We start from the raw sequence: 21,738 nt of genomic DNA on the forward strand, positions 1-21,738 counted from the left end.
CTCATTACCGCTGGGTGGAGGTGGGAGTACAGGCTGACTGACAATGCACTGAGGGTAGCCTTGTCACCTGCTGGGTGATGGTCAAAGATATAACTCTCCAATACACCTCTTCTGACACAACCTCATTACTGCTGGGTGGGGATGAAAGTCCAGGCTCTCCATTGACACGGTGTGGGGGTAGGTGAGAAGAGAAGGCTCACAACCAGCAAAGAGGGAAGAAGTGCCAGCTCTCTGCTTGGTCTTTTTTGATACCACACTGTGGTGGTGTTGAGATACTCTGTTACAGTCTCATGAGGGTGGACTTCTAGGTTCTCCATTCAGCCTCTTCAGGCCTGGCTAGGGGTAGTGCCACAGTTTTTCTGTGATATTTGTCTAAAGTAGAGCAGATACTGTCTAAAAGTGTTCTGTCTTGCCAGGCTGTTCTATTCCTGGTCCTTTAGCTAGAACGAGTAGGTCCTCGTGAGACTGTGTGCTTGTGTGTGTGTACACGCGCTTGTTGATGTCTGCAAGCTACTCGCTTATCCAGTACTCAGTGTCGGATGTAAAGCAACCAGAAAATCCAAGAAACCCACCACCATGCCCTTCTTAAGGTCCTGAAGTCCCTAGACTTCTTCTCCCTACCTTTCAGAGTCTTGTGTTTTATAGGTCCAGGGTTTTGGATTATAGTAAATGGGAGAAATAGGGGAAAGTATGTTCACTTTATCTTCCTGGAAGTAGAATTTCATTTTTATAGCCACCTCATTTATCTCTAAAGTGAATGATGAAGAAAATAATACTGCATTTATTCTTTTCAAACTTGATCTCAGGCAACTAATTTAGAGAATCTAAAACATAAAACAAGCAATTTTTTAAAAGCCTTGGGATTTTACTTGGCCTTAATTTCAATGTGAACAAAAGTGTGATGTGGGAATCAAAAAGTCACTGTAATCTCAAATTACAGAAGTTAGCCTATCTGAAGCACTTTACTCAGCTTTGAGTACCACATTTTAAGATCTCGGTAAACCAGTGATAAACCAGAAGAATAACTAAGACTATAGTGGTTCCAGAAGATCGAAATAACTAGAGATACTTTACCTGGAAGAAAGAAAAAGGGTAACTAAGGAGAAAGGATTATAGAATAGCAATCTTTTAATATTTATGAGGCTCACAATTTTAAAAAGAGGCAGAAAAGCACAGTCAGATAAGTTGGCTTCTTATACATAAGAATTTCCTAACAATCTGAACTGCCCCAAAATTGATGGCCCTACTTTACTGTCCTAAGTTCCCCAATATCAGAAGGATTAAAGCAAAGACTGTATGTCCACCGGTTGGAAATTATCATTGAGTGGATGGCTTCAGTAGGAGGGAAACTAGAGTAGTGATTTTTAAGCTATGATTCACGGCGCTGCCTGAAGTGGTGCTGTGGAACTGGGGTGTGACTGCTGCCGAGCTGACAAAATGCCCGATTTCCCTACTCAGCTTCAACCAGACCTTCCACTTATATGTCTAGCATCTGCAGTGTCTTTTATTAGGGGAGGTGGGAGTGGGCTAGAGAGAAGGATTATGCTTTAAAGTAAAAGTTCAAAAATGACTGAACTGAAGACATGAACTAAGGCCTCTTTGAATTTTATATTCTGTGATTAATTCTTTTTTTTCCTTTTTTAAAGGAAATAGTTTTTATTTATTATCATTATTTTTAACATCTTTATTGGAGTATAACTGCTTTACAATGGTGTGTTAGTTTCTGCTGTATAACAAAGTGAATCAGCTATACATATACATATATCCCCATATCTCTTCCCTCTTGCGTCTCCCTCCCACCCTCCCTATCCCACCCCTCTAGGCTGTCACAAAGCACCAAGCTGATCTCCCTGTGCTATGCAGCAGCTTCCCACTAGCTATCTATTTTACATTTGGTGGTGTATTAATTCTTGGTTCTCAAATATAGTCCAGAAAAGTAAGATCAACTTATTAAGGAATTACTGCAAACAAGATTAATATATGTGATTTTAAAAGCCTCCTTTTTTTTCAATAATGGGGCTGTTTGAATGAATGAAGCTCTCCCCTTTACCTGTGTCAGCACAGCCTATATTGTGTCTGGGGATGAATTTTGGTTTTCTCTGAAAAAAACTGATAAACTAAACACCCTTTTATTTCAAAAATAAAAAGTAGTTAGAGAAAAGTAAATCTTATAAACCCATGAAGTTATACATTTTAAATTTGTACTTCTATCAAGAAAAACATTGAAAAAATGAGTTGTTATAATAACTAAATTTTAAGTGAACACACTGTACTATTGAAATAATTATATAACTTCTCAGGACTTCCCTGGTGGTCCAGTGGGTAAGACTCCATGCTCCCAATGCAGGGGAACCGGGTTCAATCCCTGCTCGGGGAACCAGATCCCACATGCATGCCGCAAATAAGAGTTCGCATGCCGGAACTAAGAGTCTGCATGCCACAACTAAACATGCCGCAAAGAAGATCCTGCCTGCCGCAACTAAGACCGAGTGCAGCCAAAATAAATAGATAGATATTAAAAAAACCAAAAAACCAAAACATAAAAACCTCCCAAATAATTATATAACTTCTCCAAAAGTAAAAGCAATTTGTTACATATTAGAATACCAAAAAATGGGCAATATTATATGAAGTTTCTAGACACTTGAATCTTTAATAAACTACCTCATCTTCAGAGTTACAGATCATTTCATAATTCATATCAATAGTAATAACAGTGACCACCATAGTCGACCTATAGGAACTTTTTTTTTTATTTTAAATTTTTAAATTTATTTCTGACATGTGGGATCTTAGTTCCCCGACCAGGGATCGAACCCGTGCCCCCTGCAGTGGAAGTGTGGAGTATTAACCACTGGACCACCAGGGAAGTCCCAACAGGAACTTTTTTTAAAAAGCATGTTTTGAATTATTAATCTTACCTAGCTTAAAAAATTCACACTAACCTCACTGGATCATCTTTCTTACTGTCTTACTGTCATACTCGTGGAATTCTTATCCGTAAATCAACTAGAGATTCTATTCTCAATACAGTAGTTCACTGGCTTCTCAGAAATAACGTTCATGGTGACGAAGTAAGTCTAAAGGCCTATGATCTGTTTTTTGCTGAGGCATGACTCAGAAGATGGCACACAGGTATGCAGGAGGGGTCCACTTATGCGGTAGTTAGTCAACCCCGTAACTCAGCACGGCTATATCAACACAGTCTAATTGTTTTCTGTTGCAGTTGTTTACGTTATTTTGTGAGCGAATTAAATGCTAAATGGTACACTAAATCAAGGGAATTGAGGTCTTATGATAAAACCCTTGGAACATTAAGATACATCAAGCTCTGCTGTATTTGATGTGTTTTAAAGTATTATTTATAAAATTATGTATAAAATTTTAAAACACGATCACCACACAATACAGTAACCATGACAATATTTCAAAATACTTTCAGACGCTCTGCGTTCATAAAAACTTATTTTCTCATAAAAGGTAACACGTTAATGGCAGAAATTTTAGAAAACACAGAACAGCAAAATAAGAAAAATAAATAACCCTTTAAAAATAGAGAACAACAAACTTTTAACAGAAAAGCACCAGTGATTTTTATGGATCCCATTTTAAATTGCAAAGGGCTGAATGAATTCAGGTTTTGTTTCCCCATTTATTAAATCCAACCATTTGTTATAAGCCCACAGGACTGCTCAACTGATGCTTTCAGCATCATAAAGCACAAAACAGATTAACCTTCAGATTAAATTTGAGATTCTCATAAATTATATTACCACACAGATTACTTATTTGAAACTACTATACCATTAAGATTGTAAAGATAATAAAAACTTAAGTGAAAACATCTAATGATCAAGTCTCCTTTAGGAAAACTAGATAATGGAATTAATGTGATAAAGTTATTATTTATTATTACTAAAATTTATACTACATAATAGTTCTTGATGTTATCAGCTATATTTTACAGATGTATATTTTTAATTTAAAAATATTTTATAATTCTGAGAGAACACAGCTCCCATCTTCCCTTTTAAATTTTAAGAGATTTACATTTCTTACATTAATACATTTACTGATTTTTTTTTTTTTAAGTCCAGCATCTCTTTTACATAGCTCTTTTTTAACCTACTTACAGCTAAAAAATTTTCAAAGATTCTGAGTTTAATAAAGAAAAGATTAAGCAAACAAACTTAATGCCTGGATGCTTCTCTGTAAACTAATTAAAATACCATCTAGTAATCTTTGAAGATGGGCTACCTTTTAATTTAAACTTTTATTTTAATTACATATAGAAAGTGATCCTGCTTCTTGTATGTGGCAATTAATATATTCAATATTTTTAATGCATCCTGGAAATGGGTATAAATCCAAGAATAGAGATTCTTTACAGGGACACAGCCAAAAGATTAGACCTTCTAAAATCAGTTTTATGTTTCTCAAGATGCTGCTTGGCTGCTACATACACCATACTGTATGGTTTCTAAAATTTCAACCTTGTTAATATGAGAGCTGTTGGCAGAATAAATAATACATTAGCGCTATTACCTTTCAGCCGGTGACTTAGAATCTGTTCCAAAATAGCGGCAAAATTGTTAAATTCAGGAGAAGAATCATCAATTGTCTCAAAGCAGGACCGATCAATCAGGGTCTTCACAGAAAACCTATGGAAAAAAAGAGATTACGATTGCTTTTAAGTAGACTTGATTCATTCACCTAAATAGGAAAAACTAGAGGAAAGCAATTTGGAGAAGTACTACAGAAATACTTTATAAGATTATATATTCTGGGGCTTCCTTTGGTGGCGCAGTGGTTGAGAATCTGCCTGCCAATGCAGGGGACACGGGTTCGAGCCCTGGTCTGGGAGGATCCCACATGCCGTGGAGCAGCTGGGCCCGTGAGCCACAATTGCTGAGCCTGCGCGTCTGGAGCCTGTGCTCCGCAACAAGAGAGGCCGCGACAGTGAGTAGGCCCGCGCACCGCGATGAAGAGTGGCCCCCACTTGCCGCAACTGGAGAAAGCCCTCGCACAGAAACGAAGACCCAACGCAGCCAAAAATAAATAAATAAATAAAATTAAAAAAAAAAAAAAAAGATTATATATTCTGAAAACTCCATTTACTCAAATTCACTCTGTCAATAGAAAATTCTACAGAAATATCAGACTTTTCACTTATATATTTACTATCTGTTGACTACATTAAGACTTAGAAATAGTTCACTGTCCACAGAACCATTAAAATCAGAATAAAAAAGATGAACGAAATTATTAAGTTGAAAGTCATAATACTACTTGTAAGAGACTGCAGCGTCAGACCAAAATGTTTCTAAGAGTTTTGGAGCACAAAATGGAATAAAACAGGATGTGAGCATTCATGAGGTGTAGATCCCAAGTTTTTATGAGCTATAATAGGAAAACTTAAAACTCTGTAAAGTGCACTATATTTTTCCTTCTCTTCAGAACGTCCTTTGTCTCTATTTTTGACTGCCAAGTACCAATGCGTTTTCCAAGACTCAGATTAAATGCCATCTCTTCAATGAAGAATTATCCTCCTACATATTCCTAGCACAGACTAGTATTTTGTTTGTATTTCCTTTAAGAGATGATTACAATTTATCTTACTGCTGTTACTTGTGTTGTCTAACTCTATTTTATTAGAATATAAATTCCTCCAGGGCAGAAACATAGCTTCTGTGTGTTTATATCTTCCTCAGCACACAGGACAATGCCTTGACAGATGTACTCTGTAAGTACTTGTTGATTTATTTGTAAGACCTATTTTGAAGGCATGGCAAAGAAACATTTAAAGGCCAATGTCACAGCAAGACAAAAAGAAAGTTTATGATTTTTAACATGCATACCCTTCCTGTAACCACCACCAAAATCCGGATCTTGAACAGTTTTGTTGCCCCTAGCATTTCCCTCATGCTATCCTTTTATAACCATACCATCCCTTTACAGTCATACCCTATGAAGGGTGATATGTGAGTGCCTAAGTAAAGACAATCAATAGGGTATGAAGAGAAGGGGATAACGATGAGAGTTGTTAAATCATTAGAAATGTAAACTATGAGGGAGATAAAGGAGTATAAATTGTTCCTTAGGTTTTAGGCTTATTGGCAATGCTTATTCAATCAGGACAAAAAATATAGGAGACAAGTATAAAGGCAAATATAAAGAGATTTGTTTATATGAGTTATATCTATCAATATTTACTATATTAGAACTGAGTAATGTCTAAAAGTGATCCCAATAATCAACGGAAAGAATTACAATTATTCTGTGCCCTTTACAAATTTTTGTCAAAATATTAAAAACTCTCTCACTGCCAGTTATTATCTACAGGGAAATGGAAAAAAACAGTCAAACGAATTTATTTACTATACTGTAATTTAGAACATTAGCAATACTGAGAATTAAAGTGTCTTTTTTGTAAAAAAAAAAAAAACTTATCTAGAGTATTTTGAACACTGCTTGCTTTCTTCTCATTGTATAACTTAAAATACAAGTGAACATGTTTTCTATGCCTGGGCAAATTGTCATATTCTTTTCTAAGTTTGAATCAGTTTCCAACATTTTATTCTTTGCATTTTCAAAGCTGTGAAAATGTCTGAGAGGTCCTATAATGTGAAGGGGTTTTTCAGCATCACTTCTTCTAGGACATCTTCATCCTTTGGTCACAACCACTTTGCTCATTTATATTAATATGTTCGCCTTCAATAATTTCCTCTGACTGAATATCTAAATTATCTTGAACAGCAGCAGTATCAATATTCCCATGATCAACTATTTCTTCTATGGCTCCATTTATGTTCCATTCAAGTTTCACTTCCAGATTAGCACTTTCTGTTTCTTTGCCACAGTTTCATCTTTGCTGGCCAATTCACTCTTTCAAATATGCATTTTCATAAAGCGACATGTGGGTTTACAAACAGGAGACAAGGAAGCAACACAACTGCAGGTTTTGATTTCTATGTATGAATTCGTAACAGATGCACACTGACCAATCCTAGACAGGCTTTGAAAGAAGTGATGTGATTGGTCACTAACCATGATGTGCATTTTGTTATTTACACAGTGACCCGTGGACTAAAGAACTACCCGCAAAATTTTATTTTATGCAATTACTCACAGTTAATATACAGTGGTCGTCAAATTGGAACCATGTTGTTGTGGGACTGGTATTATTTAACTAAACTGTCGTAACTAAAATTAGTGCTAATTGGAACTGTGCAAAGTGAAGACTGCCTTACTGATTAATTACAAATAAACCCATTACATGTTAGCACAAATATTTTTATTAAAACTATATTCTCCAAAACAAAAAAAGTGGCAATAGTATTATTTAAATCTTTGCAAATATCTTTTATGTTGTGTTTAAAAGAAGAAAACTAGATTCTCACATCTGTTTCTGCATTCAAGCTATTCTAATATCACATACCATGTAGTCTCTGGAAAACACCACTGTGCACTTGCTTAAAAATGGGAACAAAAAGCAAATAATATCCTAGACTTGTTAAGAAAATATTATTGACGCGTCAGACCTCCAAAAGGGTCTGAGGCCAGGAGCACACTTTGAGAACCACTACCCTACAGCATTCTTTGTATGTAATTAAATAACAATGCAACTAGAATGGTAGTAATTACATATCCTTGAGAAAACAGTTACTCAAATAATTTTCAGTCTTCTTTGGTTCAGACGAATAACTCTAACGGAGAAAGGCTGAGACAGATTAATGTTCAACTACATAATGCTATCTACAACAGCAAGTGGAGCTCAACAGAGGAGCCATTATGTAAAAGAGAGAGAGAAAAAAAAGAACTAGGAAGTAACTCTGACGAAGTTGGTATCTTGCACCTAATAGTCAAGTTAGATAAATGCTACATGTAACACATGAATAAATGAATAGAAACAAAAGCAAGGTAAACCAAAACCAGATTCAAGAAGGGACTTGAAAACTCATTTTTGTGTCCTATGCCCTTTTCATTGACAATACACTAGAAAAGTGCTGCCAATCTTCAGCAAACTTTTAATAAGAATAAATAAGTATAACGTTCTTATTCAGTAAAAGAATGAAATGCTAAGTGTTCCTAAAATGAGTAAACAAAAACCATACAGTCTCCACCTCCACCTTTGACCTAAAAATAAGGAAACTTCTGAATGTTTCTCTCTAATCTTTAACAGATAGAACGGAATGGGAAATCTAACTCTGCAATCACACCCAAGGTAGGAGTAATCTACCACTTCAAAAAAGCATGGCATCTAAGATAGTAAGCACATAGGTGAAATGAACTGAAAATTACATTTAAAGATAAAAATAATAGAGTGCTTATTTCATCAAAAAGAGCTAGATAGAACTCAATTTCCACCTGTAACAGCCCGGTAACATTTTAGCCACTAATGTCCTCCAGGAATAACACAAAATTACCTAACAAATGTTCTTCTTTGTAAATGTAATAGGAAGGAAAAGCCATGGAGAGTAACACATATATCTCTGTAGCATCAAGAGCCATGTACAGATCAATCAGTAGTCAATAAAATATGCCTTTCTATCATGTTATTAGTGCATCATCTCCTCTAGAAGACACTATCTGCATGATGAAAACCTAAAATGGTGAATCTCAGAGCACTATATTACTTGTAACTCTGTATCTGGCTAAAAACTAAAACAAAAGTGCAAATATCCCAAAGCATATGATTAGACAGAACTTCTGTTATTTCTAAGCATGAAGATATTTTACGGGTGAGAAAGCCTTTTAAATAATTTCTATTATAACAAGGTTAATAATGAAGAAAAATAATGTTTCCCAGCATTGCTTTATCATTTATAGCCTACTCTCCTCCTGTCAACAGAAATCAAAACCTCAGAAGGCAAATTAGTTCCTTAGAGTCCATGTTTTACTTCTAGCTAGCCAAGTCTTCCCACTCAACATTTACTTCTCTAGAATCATGTGGCTAGTTCCATTATGCCAGAATAGTGAGAATCTTTTCCTCCATAACACAGTAACTAAGACATGCTATAAAAACCAAACCTGTAAAAAGAATTTCAATACATCCAAAAAACATCACACAGATGCTGAGCTATTTCCTGATAATGATGACAATATTAGTCATCTATTTCCCAAAAAGGACTGATTTTAAAATAATGAAATGACAATTTGATGGATGTCTAAAAATACCAAATCAAGTCTAAGTAACAGCTTTTACATAAGAATTAAAAAGTCAAAAATTTACATGAAAGGGTCTTTTAATTAAGTGCGGTTTTTTGTTTTTTTTTTTTTTAAAGATTGATTGATTGATTGCTATGTTGGGTCTTCGTTTCTGTGCTAGGGCTTTCTCTAGTTGTGGCAAGCGGGGGCCACTTTTCATCACGGTGTGCGGGCCTCTCACTATCGTGGCCTCTCTTGTTGCGGAGCACAGGCTCCAGACACACAGGCTCAGTAGTTGTGGCGCACGGGCTTAGTTGTTCCGTGGCATGTGGGATCTTCCCAGACCAGGGCTCAAACCCGTGTCCCCTGCATTGGCAGAAAGACTCTCAAGCACTGAGCCACCAGGGAAGCCCTTAAGTGCGGTTTTTGAAACGTCTCTCTCTTAAAAGGTTTTCTTTCCCACCTTCAAAGTCCAAAGGAAATTTTTGTTACCTTAGAAATAAGAAAAAATGTGACTAAAACCATCAAACTTAAAGCAGGAACTACCTTTCTCCCTTTGGAAACATACCAAGAAAGATGAGATGGTTACCAAAACTACGTTTAAAAAAATCTTCATTGCACCCATATTAATTCCTTCCACAGCTCATAAGTTTGTAACATAACTGTAACAACGAATAGTTAAAAGCAAAAAATGTCACAATAAAGTCAAAAATAAAATTACTTTTCCTTAAAAAGCTAAAAACAGAGCTATCATATGATCCTGCAATCCCATTCCTGTGCACATATCCTCAGAAAACCATAATTCAAAAAGATACATGCACTCCAATGTTCATAGCAGCACTATTTACAACAGTCAAAACATGGAAGCAAACCAAAATGTCCATCGACGGATGGATAAAGAAGATGTAGTATGCATATATAATGGAATATACTCAGCCATAAAAAAGAATGAAATAATGCCATTTGTAGCAACACAGATGGACCTAGAGATTATCATACTAAGTGAAGTAAGCCAGACACAGAAAGATAAATATCATATGATATTGTTTATATATGAAATTTTTAAAAAATCATACAAATGAACTTATTTACAAAACAGAAAGAGACTCACAGACATAGAAAACAAACTTACGGTTACCAAAGAGGAACAGGGGGTGGGCAGAGGGATAAATTAGGAGTTTGGGATTAACATATACACACTACTATATATAAAATAGATAACCAACAAGAACCTACTGTATAGCACAGGGAACTATACTCAATATTCTGTAATACCTATAAGGGAAAACAACCTGAAAAGTAATACATATATATCTATATATAGATACATATAGACATATATATATCTAAATATATATATCTGAATCACTGTGCTGCATACCTGAAACTAACACAATATTGTAAATCAACTATACTTCAATAATAAAAAAAGAATTTTCTTGCAGGCCAAAATAACTTACTGTGTTAAATATGTACACTCTTTATTGGAAAGAAACTATTTAAAGAGTGAAAATTCATCTTTAATATTTAGTTCCTGCATTAGTAATATACACAGATGTAGTCCCATATACACAGAGCAATCGAGTAGGAAAGAAATGTACCCCCATCTCTTTAAAACAAGCTTATGTAATCTTAACCATTTATCAAATATGCTTCAGAAAAAAATTCATTTCACAAAAATGAGATTTTATTATCTATATTGTTATATCCCTTTACATGGAAATATACCTTAAGATAAGTAAAGTACATAAAAGCATACAGAATCATCACATTTCAAAACTAAAAGGGGGGGGGCTCCCCTGGTGGCACAGTGGTTAAGAATCCACCTGCCAATGCAGGGGACACAGCTTCAAGCTCTGGTTTGGGAAGATCCCATATGCCGTGGAGCAACTAAGCCAGTGAGCCACAACTACTGAGCCCGCGTGCCACAACTACTGAAGCCCACGTGCCTAGAGCCCATGCTCTGTAACAAGAAGCCACTGCAGGGCTTCCCTGGTGGCGCAATGGTTAAGAATCCGCCTGCCAATGCAGGGGACACGGGTTCAAGCCCTGGTCCGGGAAGATCCCACATACTGCGGAGCATCTAAGCCCGTGAGCCACAACTACTGAGCCCACATGCCGCATCTACTGAAGCCCGTGTGCTCTACAGCCCATGCTCCACAACAAAAAAGCCACCACAATGAGAAGCCCACGCACTGCAACGAAGAGTAGCGCCCCCCACTCGCTGCAACTACAGAAAGCCCGCGCACAGCAACAAAGACCCAACACAGCCAAAAATAATAAATAAACTTATTTAAAAAAAAAAAAAGAAGCCACTGCAACGAGAAGCCCACACACCGCAACAAAGAATAGCCCCCACTTGCTGCAAGCAAAGAAAGCCTGCGTACAGCAACAAAGACCCAACACAGCCAAAAAAAAAAAAACCAACTAAACTAAAAGGGGTTTAGAAAAGTATATAGTCATTCATAAGAGTGATATTTTTAAAAAGAACATAAGTATCCAAATTGTAAGAGAGAATTCTTTCCACTACTTCACACCAAATTTATAGGATTCCTTATAACATATTATTATCACTAGCAGTCTTTACCAAGGTGTGGGGGTAATGATCCTCTGCCATTAATATAATACCTACCGTTAATAATCAACAAGGAGATATGATACAAGGATTGTATCATATCTCTTGGCAGCCATCTGCTGCCAAGAGATAAGATACAATCCACCCCAAATGTAATGTAAAATAGTGACTATGGATGATAATGAGCACAGTATTCACGTATATGTTCATTAGAAGGAAGGCTTATTTCTTTTCTCATATTTCACATCAGAAACCCCCCCAATCGAGAGGGCAGACAGCAGAAGCAAGAAGAAATACAATTCTGCAGCCTGTGGAAGGAAAACCACATTCACAGAAAGACAGACAAAATGAAAAGGCAGAGGACTTTGTACCACATGAAGGAATAAGATAAAACCCCAGAAAAACAACTAAATGAAGTGGAGATAGGCAACCTTCCAGAAAAATAATTCAGAATAATGATAGTGAAGATGATCGAGGACCTTGGAAAAAGAATGGAGGGAAAAATCGAGAAGATGCAAGAAATGTTTAACAAAGACCTAGAAGAATTAAAGAACAAACACCTAGAAGAATTAAAGAACAAACAAACAGAGATGAACAATACAATAACTGAAATGAAAAATACACTAGAAGGAATCAATAGCAGAATAACTGAGGCAAAAGAACGGATAAGTGACCTGGAAGACAGAATGGTGGAATTCACTGCCACGGAACAGGATAAAGAAAAAGAATGAAAAGAAACGAAGACAGCCTAAGAGGCTTCTGGGACAACATTAAACGCAACAACATTCGCATTATAGGGGTCCCAGAAAGAGAAGAGAGAGAGAAAGGACCCGAGAAAATATTTGAAGAGATTATAGTCGAAAACGTCCCTAACATGGGAAAGGAAATAGCCACCCAAGTCCAGGAAGCGCAGAGAGTCCCAGGCAGGATAAACCCAAGGAGAAACACGCCGAGACACACAGTGATGAAATTGACAAAAATTAAAGACAAAGAAAAATTATTGAAAGCAACAAGGGAAAAACGACAAATAACATACAAGGGAACTCCCATAGGAGTTAACAGCTGATTTCTCAACAGAAACTCTATAAGCCAGAAGGGAGTGGCATGATATATTTAAAGTGATGAAAGAGAAGAACGTACTACCAAGATTACTCTACCTGGCAAGGATCTCATTCAGATTCAATGGAGAAATCAAAAGCTTTACAGACAAGCAAAAGCTAAGAGAATTCAGCACCACCACACCAGCTCTACAACAAATGCTAAAGGAACTTCTCTAAGTGGGAAACACAAGAGAAGAAAAGGACCTACAAAAACAAACCCATAACAATTAAGAAAATGGTAATAGGAACATACATATTGATAAATACCTTAAACATGAATGGATTAAATGCTCCAACCAAAAGACACAGGCTCGCTGAATGGATACAAAAACAAGACCCATATATATGCTGTCTACAAGAGACCCACTTCAGACCTAGGGACACATACAGACTGAAAGTGAGGGGATGGAAAAAGATATTCCATGAAAATGGAAATCAAAAGAAAGCTGGAGTAGCTATACTCATATCAGATAAAAGACCTTAAAATAAAGAATGTTACAAGAGACAAGGAAAGACACTACATAAAGAAAAAGGGATCAATCCAAGAAGAAGATATAACAATTATAAATATACATGCACCCAACATAGGAGCACCTCAATACATAAGGCAACTACTAACAGCTATAAAAGAGGAAATTGACAGTAACACAATAACAGTGGGGGACTCTAACACCTCACTTACACCAATGGAGAGATCATCCAAACAGAAAATTAATAAGGAAACAAGCTTTAAATGACACAATAGACCAGATAGATTTAATTGATATTTATAGGACATTCCATCCAAAAACAGCAGATTACACTTTCTTCTCAAGGGCACATGGAACATTCTCCAGGATAGATCACGTCTTGGGTCACAAATCAAACCTCAGTAAATTTAAGAAAACTGAAATCATATCAAGCATCTTTTCTGACCACAATGCTATGAGATTAGAAATCAATTACAGGGAAAAAAAACATTAAAAAACCACAAACACATGGAGGCTAAACAGTACGTTACTAAATAACCAAGAGATCACTGAAGAAATCAAAACATACCTAGAGACAAAATACAACGAAAACATGATGATCCAAAACCTATGGAATGCAGCAAAAGCAGTTCTAAGAGGGAAGTTTAGAGCACTACAAGCCTACCTAAAGAAACAAGAAAAGTCTCAAATAAACAATCTAACCTTACACCTAAAGGAACTAGAGAAAGAAGAACAAACAAAACCCAAAGTTAGCAGAAGGAAAGAAATCATAAAGATCAGAGCGGAAATAAATGAAATAGAAACAAAGAAAACAATAGCAAAGATCAATAAAACTAAAAGCTGGTTCTTTGAGAACATAAACAAAATTGATAAACCATTAACCAGACTCATCAAGAAAAAGAGGGAGAGGACTCAAATCAATAAAATCAGAAATGAAAAAGGAGAAGTTACAACAGACACTGCAGAAATACAAAGCATCCTAAGAGACTACTACAAGCAACTCTATGCCAATAAAATGGACAACCTGGAAGAAATGGACAAATTCTTAGAAAGGTATGACCTTCCAAGACTGAACCAGGAAGAAACAGAAAATATGAACAGAATAATCACAAGTAATGAAATTGAAACTGTGATTAAAAATCTTCCAACAAACAAAAGTCCAGGACCAGATGGCTTCACAGGTGAATTCTATCAAACATTTGGAGAAGACCTAACACCCATCCTTCTCAAACTCTTCCAAAAAATTGCAGAGGAAGGAACACTCCCAAACTCATTTTATGAGCCCACCATCATCCTGATACCAAAACCAGACAAAAATACTACAAAAACAGAAAATTACAGACCAATATCACTGATGAATATAGATGCAAAATTCCTCAACAAAATACTAACAAACAGAATCCAACAACACATTAAAAGGGTCATACACCATGATCAAGTGGAATTTATCCCAGGGATGCAAGGATTCTTCAATACATGCAAATCAATCAATGTGATACACCATATTAACAAATTGAAGGAGAAAAACCATATGATCATCTCAATAGATGCAGAAAAAGCTTTTGACAAAATTCATCACCCATTTATGATAAAAACTCTCCAGAAAGTGGGCATACAGGAAACCTACCTCAACATAATAAAGGCCATATACGACAAACCCACAGCAAACATCATTCTCAATGGTAAAAAAATGAAAGCATTTCCTCTAAGATCAGGAACAAGACAAGGATGTCCACTCTTGCCACTATTATTCAACATAGTTTTGGAAGTCCTGGCCACGGCAATCAGAGAAGAAAAAGAAATAAAAGGAATCCAAATTGGAAAAGAAGAAGTAAAACTGTCACTGTTTGCAGATGACATGATACTATACACAGAGAAACCGAAAGATGCCACCAGAAAACTACTAGAGCTAATCAATGAATTTGGTAAAGTTGCAGGATACAAAATTAATGCACAGAAATCTCTTGCATTCCTATACACTAATGATGAAAAATCTGAAAGAGAACTTAAGGAAACACTCCCATTTCCCATTGCAACAAAAAGAATAAAACACCTAGGAACAAACCTACCTAGGGAGACAAAAGACCTGTATGCAGAAAACTATAAGACACTGATGAAAGAAATTAAAGATGATACAAACAGATGGAGAGATATACCATGTTCTTGGATTGGAAGAATCAATATTGTGAAAATGACTCTACTACCCAAAGCAATCTACAGATTCAATGCAATCCCTATCAAATTACCAATCACATTTTTTACAGAACTAGAAGAAAAAATCTTAAAATTTGTATGGAGACACAAAAGACCCCAATAGCCAAAACAGTCTTGAGGGAAAAAAACAGAGCTGGAGGAATCAGACTCTCTGACTTCAGACTATACTACAAAGCTACAGTAATCAAGACAATATGGTACTGGCACAAAAACAGAAATATAGATCAATGGAATAGGACAGAAAGCCCAGAGATAAACCCACGTGCCTATGGTCAACTAATCTCTGACAAAGGAGGCAAGGATATACAATGGAGAAAAGACAGCCTCTTCAATAAGTGGTGCTGGGAAAACTGGACAGCTACATGTAAAAGAATGAAATTAGAACACTCCCTAACACCATACACAAAAATAAACTCAAAATAGATTAGAGACCTAAATATAAGACCGGACACTATAAAAGCCTTAGAGGAAAACATGGCACAACACTCCATGACATAAATCACAGCAAGATCTTTTTTGATTCACCTCCTAGAGTAATGGAAACAAAAATAAACAAATGGGACCTAATGAAACTTAAAAGCTTTTGCAAAGCAAAGGAAACTACAAACAAGGTGGAAAGACAACCCTCAGAATGGGAGAAAATATATGCAAACGAATGAACGGACAAAGGATTAATCTCCAAAATATATAAACAGCTCATGCAGCTCAATATTAAAAAAACAAACAACCCAATCAAAAAATGGGCAGAAGACCTGAATAGACATTTCTCCAAAGAAGACATACAGATGGCCAAGAAGCACATGAAAAGCTGCTCAACATCACTAATTATTAGAGAAATGCAAATCAAAACTACAATGAGGTATCACCTCACACCAGTCAGAATGGGCATCATCAGAAAATCTACAAACAACAAATGCTGGAGAGGGTGTGGAGAAAAGGGAATCCCCACTGTTGGTGGGAATGTAAATTGATACAGCCACTATGGAGAACAGTATGGAGGTTACTTAAAAAACTAAAAATAGAATTACCATATGACCCAGCAATCCCACTACTGGGCATATACACAGAGAAAACCGTAATTCAAAAAGACACATGCACCCCAACGTTCATTGCAGCACTATTTACAATAGCCAGGTCGTGTAAGCAACCTAAATGCCCATCGACAGACGAATGGATAAAGAAGATGCGGTACATATATACAATGGAATATTACTCAGCCATAAAAATGAACGAAATTGGGTCATTTGTAGAGTTGTGGATGGATCTAGAGACGGTCATACAGAGTGAAGTAAGTCAGAAAGAGAAAAACAAATATCGTATATTAACGCATATATGTGGAACCTAGAAAAATGGTACAGATGAACCGGTTTGCAGGGCAGAAATGGAGACACAGATGTAGAGAACAAACGTATGGACACCAAGGGGGGAAAGCCACGGGGGGTGGGGGTTGTGGTGTGATGAATTGGGAGATTGGGATTGACATGTATACACTGATGTGTATAAAATGGATGACTAATAACCTGCTGTATAAAAAAAAATTAAATTAAATTAATAAAAAAGAAACCCCCGAAATCTTTTTGAATCAGCAATTTGCCTTCTTTTTTCCAGTTTTACGCAAGTTAAGAACTCCCAACCATCATGTGTATTTTCCCCTTTATTTTTTCTATAATTTAAATTCCTTTGTAAGGAGAAAAAAATACTTTTCATATATCCATTTAGCAGGAGTCTGTAGACTATTGTCCACAGGCCAAAACCAACCAGTTGCCTGTTTCTGTAAATAAAGTTTTATTTAAACACAGAATAAAAAAGTTCCAACCATCTGGAATATATACTGTGAAATTCAAAAGTCTATTTTGGCAGTGTTTAACATTTTTTAAACTTTTGCTCAATGTAAAAATCAAAAAAAGAGAGAGAGAGAAGTATATTTTAAAATATTTTCCCCACCTCTACTGTCAAAATTTCTTTCAAAAGACAATTGTTAATCTAGGTACCTTAAGGCTGAGATAGTATATTATTAACATCTTGTACTGCTATATAAGCAGACTGATGAGAGCAAGATTGCACAACATGAAAAATAACATTGAAGCACTATCTTTTAAAAAAAAGGACAATTTTAAAAAAGTTATTTAAAATTGCAAAGTATTTAAACCAAGAAAATTTCCCATCTTATAATAACTCATTTGACTTCTTATATGAAATACTCCCAATTAAAATCATTTTAATAAAGAATACTTTCACTGTACACTTGGATCACATATCCCTTTGGAATCCAATTCTTCTTTACTCATTGACAAATGAAAATATTCAAGCAATATATTTTAACATAGGTAAGCTATCTAGTAAACTAGACAGACAATTCTACTACTGAAGCTATTAGATTTTTTTAAATTTGAATGCTTTTTATTTGTTTTCAGTTTTTAAAGGTTATATTCTATTTATAGTTATTATAAAATATTTGCTATCTTCCCTGTGTTGTACAATATACCCTTATAGATTATTTTATACCTAACAGTTTATACCTCTTAATCCCCTACCCTTATATTGCCCCTCCTCCTCCCTTTCCTCTCCCCACTGGTAACCACTAGTTTGTTCTCTATATCTGTGAGTCTAAAGCTATTAGATGTTTAAAACTCTACTGTCATTAGTCATTACTGAGATTAGTCATTAGGGTGACTGTTTAAAAATAAGTGAGGATGGTTCTTTAATTCACCTTCAACCTTATTTTGGAAATGTCCACTGCTATTATTCTTCACTAGTTAGGGAGAATTACCTCATTTGATAAACATGCCCACTGCATACTAGATGCTGGGAATAAAACAGATGCTGAATAAACTATGATTCCTGGACTTGAGAAATGTACATTCTAATAGGAGACAAAAAGATAATTAGATTACAGCATAATGAGAGTCATATTTATTTAAAAGTATGTTTTAGGATGAGGGGGGATAAATGGTTCTAACACTACTGGAGAGGCAATAAAATTTAAATTTGCATTATATGTAATAAATCAAGGGTAACTGCCCAAAGGATAGAAACCAAATATATGAACAGATGACCCTTGAACAACACAGGTTTGAACTGCAGAGGTCCACTTATACATGGACCATTTATTTCCCATAAATACATACTACAGTAGTATATGATCCACGGTTGGGTGAATCTGTGGATGCAGAATCACAAGTATGGAGGGCTGACTGCACAGTTACACGTGGATTTTTGACTTGTGGAGGGTCAGCATCCCAACCCCCACATTGTTCAAGGGTCAACTGTATAGAAAACAGAAAAGAATATATGACCAACAAGTTCATGGAGAGAAAAACTCTATGTGGAATAAATGAAATAATAAAAAATACTGATATATAAGAAAACAAGAAGAGAGAAAAAGTGAACATAAATAGTAAAATGGTAGCCATAAACCCAAATGTAATAACATTACATAGAGATGGGCTAAATACTCTAAATAAAACACTAGATAAAATGCAAAATTCAATTCTATCCTGCCTACAAGAGACACTTTAAATTTAAGGACCCAGAAATACTGAAAGTTAGGAATGGAAAAAGTAGAGACTTCCCTGGTGGTCCAGTGGGTAAGACTCCACGCTCCCAGCGCAGAGGGCCCAGGTTCGATCCCTGGTCGGGGAACTAGATCCTGAATGCATGCCGCAACTAAGAAGTCTGCATGCCACAACTAAAAGATCCCGCATGCTGCAACTAAACATGCTGCAACGCAGACCTGGCCCAGCCTAAATAAATAAATAAATAAATAAATATTAAGGGGAAAAAAAGAATGGAAAAAGTACATCATACAAATGCTAACTACAAGAAAGCTGTTTTAACTACGTTAATAGCAGGAAAAAAATAGACTTTAAGGTAGGAACAGTATTAGAGATAAAGAAGGACATTTCATGATAACAAAGGAATGAAATCACTAGGAAGAGATCACAATTCTAAATCTGCACCCACCTAGTAATCGAGCAACAAAATACTTACAACAACAACAACAAAATAATGACAGGGACTTCCCTGGTGGTCCAGTGGCAAAGAATCCGCCTTCCAATGCAGGGGACCTAGGTTCGATCCCTGGTGGGGAACTAAGATCCCACATGCCGCGGGGCAACTAAGCCCATGCAGCACAACTACTGAGCTCGTGCACCTCAACGAGAGAGCCCACATGCCACAAACTACAGAGCCCACATACCCTGGAGCCCATGCGTCACAACTAAAGAGAGAAACCCGCATGCCACAACGAAGACCCAACACAGCCAAAGAAAAATAATAACAATAATAAAAAAATAAATAAATTTTTAAAAATATGACAGAACTAAGAGGAGAAAAAGACAAATCTATACTCATAGAGACAGACTTTAACACATCTCTCTTAATATCAGGCTAAGCACACAAAAAACTAGTAAGGATACAGAAGATATGAACACAATTAACATACTAGATCTAATTGGCATACATGCAATCAACAATGACAGCATACAGTCGTCCCTCGATATCTGTGGGGAATTGGTTCCAGGACCCCTGAGGATACCAAAATCCACAGATCCTCAAGTCCCTTAAAGTTGGCCCTCCATATTGGCGGATGTGGAACCGGTGGATACAGAGGACTGTTTATATTCTTTTCAAATGCATATAAAATATTTATCAAAATTAACCATATGTTGCATCATAAAGCAAACATAAATAAAAATTCAAAACTTTAAAATCTTTTAGAATATTCTGTGCACAGTGGAATTAAGTTAGAATTCAATAACTAAAAATAGAAAATCCTCAGCTGTCTGAAAATTAAACAATACCTTTTAAAATAACCCATGAGTCAAAAAAGAAATCCCAACAGAAAGTAGAAAACATTTTAAACTAATTAATAGTGAAGATACAAATTTTAAATCTTGTTTGCTATCTCAAAGCAATGTCAAACAAGGGAATGTGCAGTCTTAAAATGCATAGATCGGAAAGGCAAAAGGCTGAAAAACAATGATTTAAACTCCCATCTCAAGAAATTAGAAAAAGAAAATGAACTTTAAAAAAAGTGGAAGGAAGGAAATAAAGACGGGAAGAGAAATCAATAAATTAAGAAACAAATATACAACAGAGGAAATTAACAAAGCCAAAGGCTGGTTCTCTGAAGATATTAATAAAATTTATATACTCCTAGTAAGAAAAAAAACATGGGAAAAACAGAGATTACCAGTACCAGGAGAGAAAAATGGAAAATGACTACAGATTTTTAAACAATAGAAAGATATTAAGAGGATATTAAGAAAAGTTTTAAGTTTAAATTTGATAACATACATGAAATCGGTGTATTCCTTGAAGAACTCCCTGAAACTGATAAAAGAAGAAACAGGAAATCTCAATTGTTCAGTATCTATTAAATAAATTGAATCTGTTACTAAACGACTTCCCACAAAGACAATTTGCGGTTCAGATTTCTTCCCTGGTGAATTCTTCCAAAAGTTTAAGAAAGAAATAATATTAATCATACACAAATTCTTCTACAGAACACAAAAGAACATTTCCCAACTTGTTTTGTAAGGTCAGATAATTTTAACAACAAACCGAGACAAGGACACCATAAGAAAGAACAATTACAGACCAATCACTTTCATGAACAAATATGCAAAAATCCCAAATAAAATATCAACTCACTGAAGGTAAAGATATGTAAAAAAGATAATACAGCACAACCCAGTTTTTTTATTCCAGGGTAGTTTAGCACTAAAAAGTCAATCAATGTAATTCACTACATAAAAAGAAAAAAGGAGAGAAATCATACGTTCATCCTGATAGACAGAAAAAATATTTGTTAATAGAGTATTCAGTATTCACTTATGATAAAAATTCTCAGCAATCTACAAGTAGAAGGGAACTAAAACAAACCTACTGCAAACATCCTACTTTAAGGTAAAACTATTAATGCTTTCTGTAATACTGTGGTCCTAGCCAGTGCAGTAAGACAAAAAAGAAAAGACATAAAGTTTAAAAAGGGAAGAAATAAAACAGGCACAAGACATGACAATGTACTCAGAATGCTAAAACAAATAAACAAAAAACTGCAGAAAATCTATTAGATTTAATAAGTAAATCTGATAAAATTGCTAGATTACAAGACCAATATTTTAAAAGGTAAATTCCATGTCTATATATCAGCAAAAAAGAAAGAAAATGAAAAGGTTGGGTTTTTTTTTTTATAAATTTATTTATTTATGTATTTTTGGCTGCGTTG

The 21,738-nt window shown here is 35.5% G+C and overlaps 1 protein-coding gene across 4 annotated transcripts in view; it reads right to left on the bottom strand.

Moving 5' to 3' along the window:
• RUNDC3B (RUN domain containing 3B) overlaps positions 1-21,738 on the bottom strand; it is a 152,877-nt gene that overhangs the window by 121,740 nt on the left and 9,399 nt on the right. For all 4 annotated transcript variants that reach the window (XM_059934021.1, XM_059934019.1, XM_059934020.1 and 1 more), the window contains exon 2: positions 4,546-4,661. In XM_059934021.1, coding sequence (XP_059790004.1) covers positions 4,546-4,661 — 116 coding nt within the window. The remainder of the gene's footprint in view (positions 1-4,545; positions 4,662-21,738) is intronic.

This window comes from Balaenoptera ricei, chromosome 9 (genome assembly GCF_028023285.1).
Source record: "Balaenoptera ricei isolate mBalRic1 chromosome 9, mBalRic1.hap2, whole genome shotgun sequence".
NCBI classification, from domain to species: Eukaryota; Metazoa; Chordata; class Mammalia; order Artiodactyla; family Balaenopteridae; genus Balaenoptera; species Balaenoptera ricei.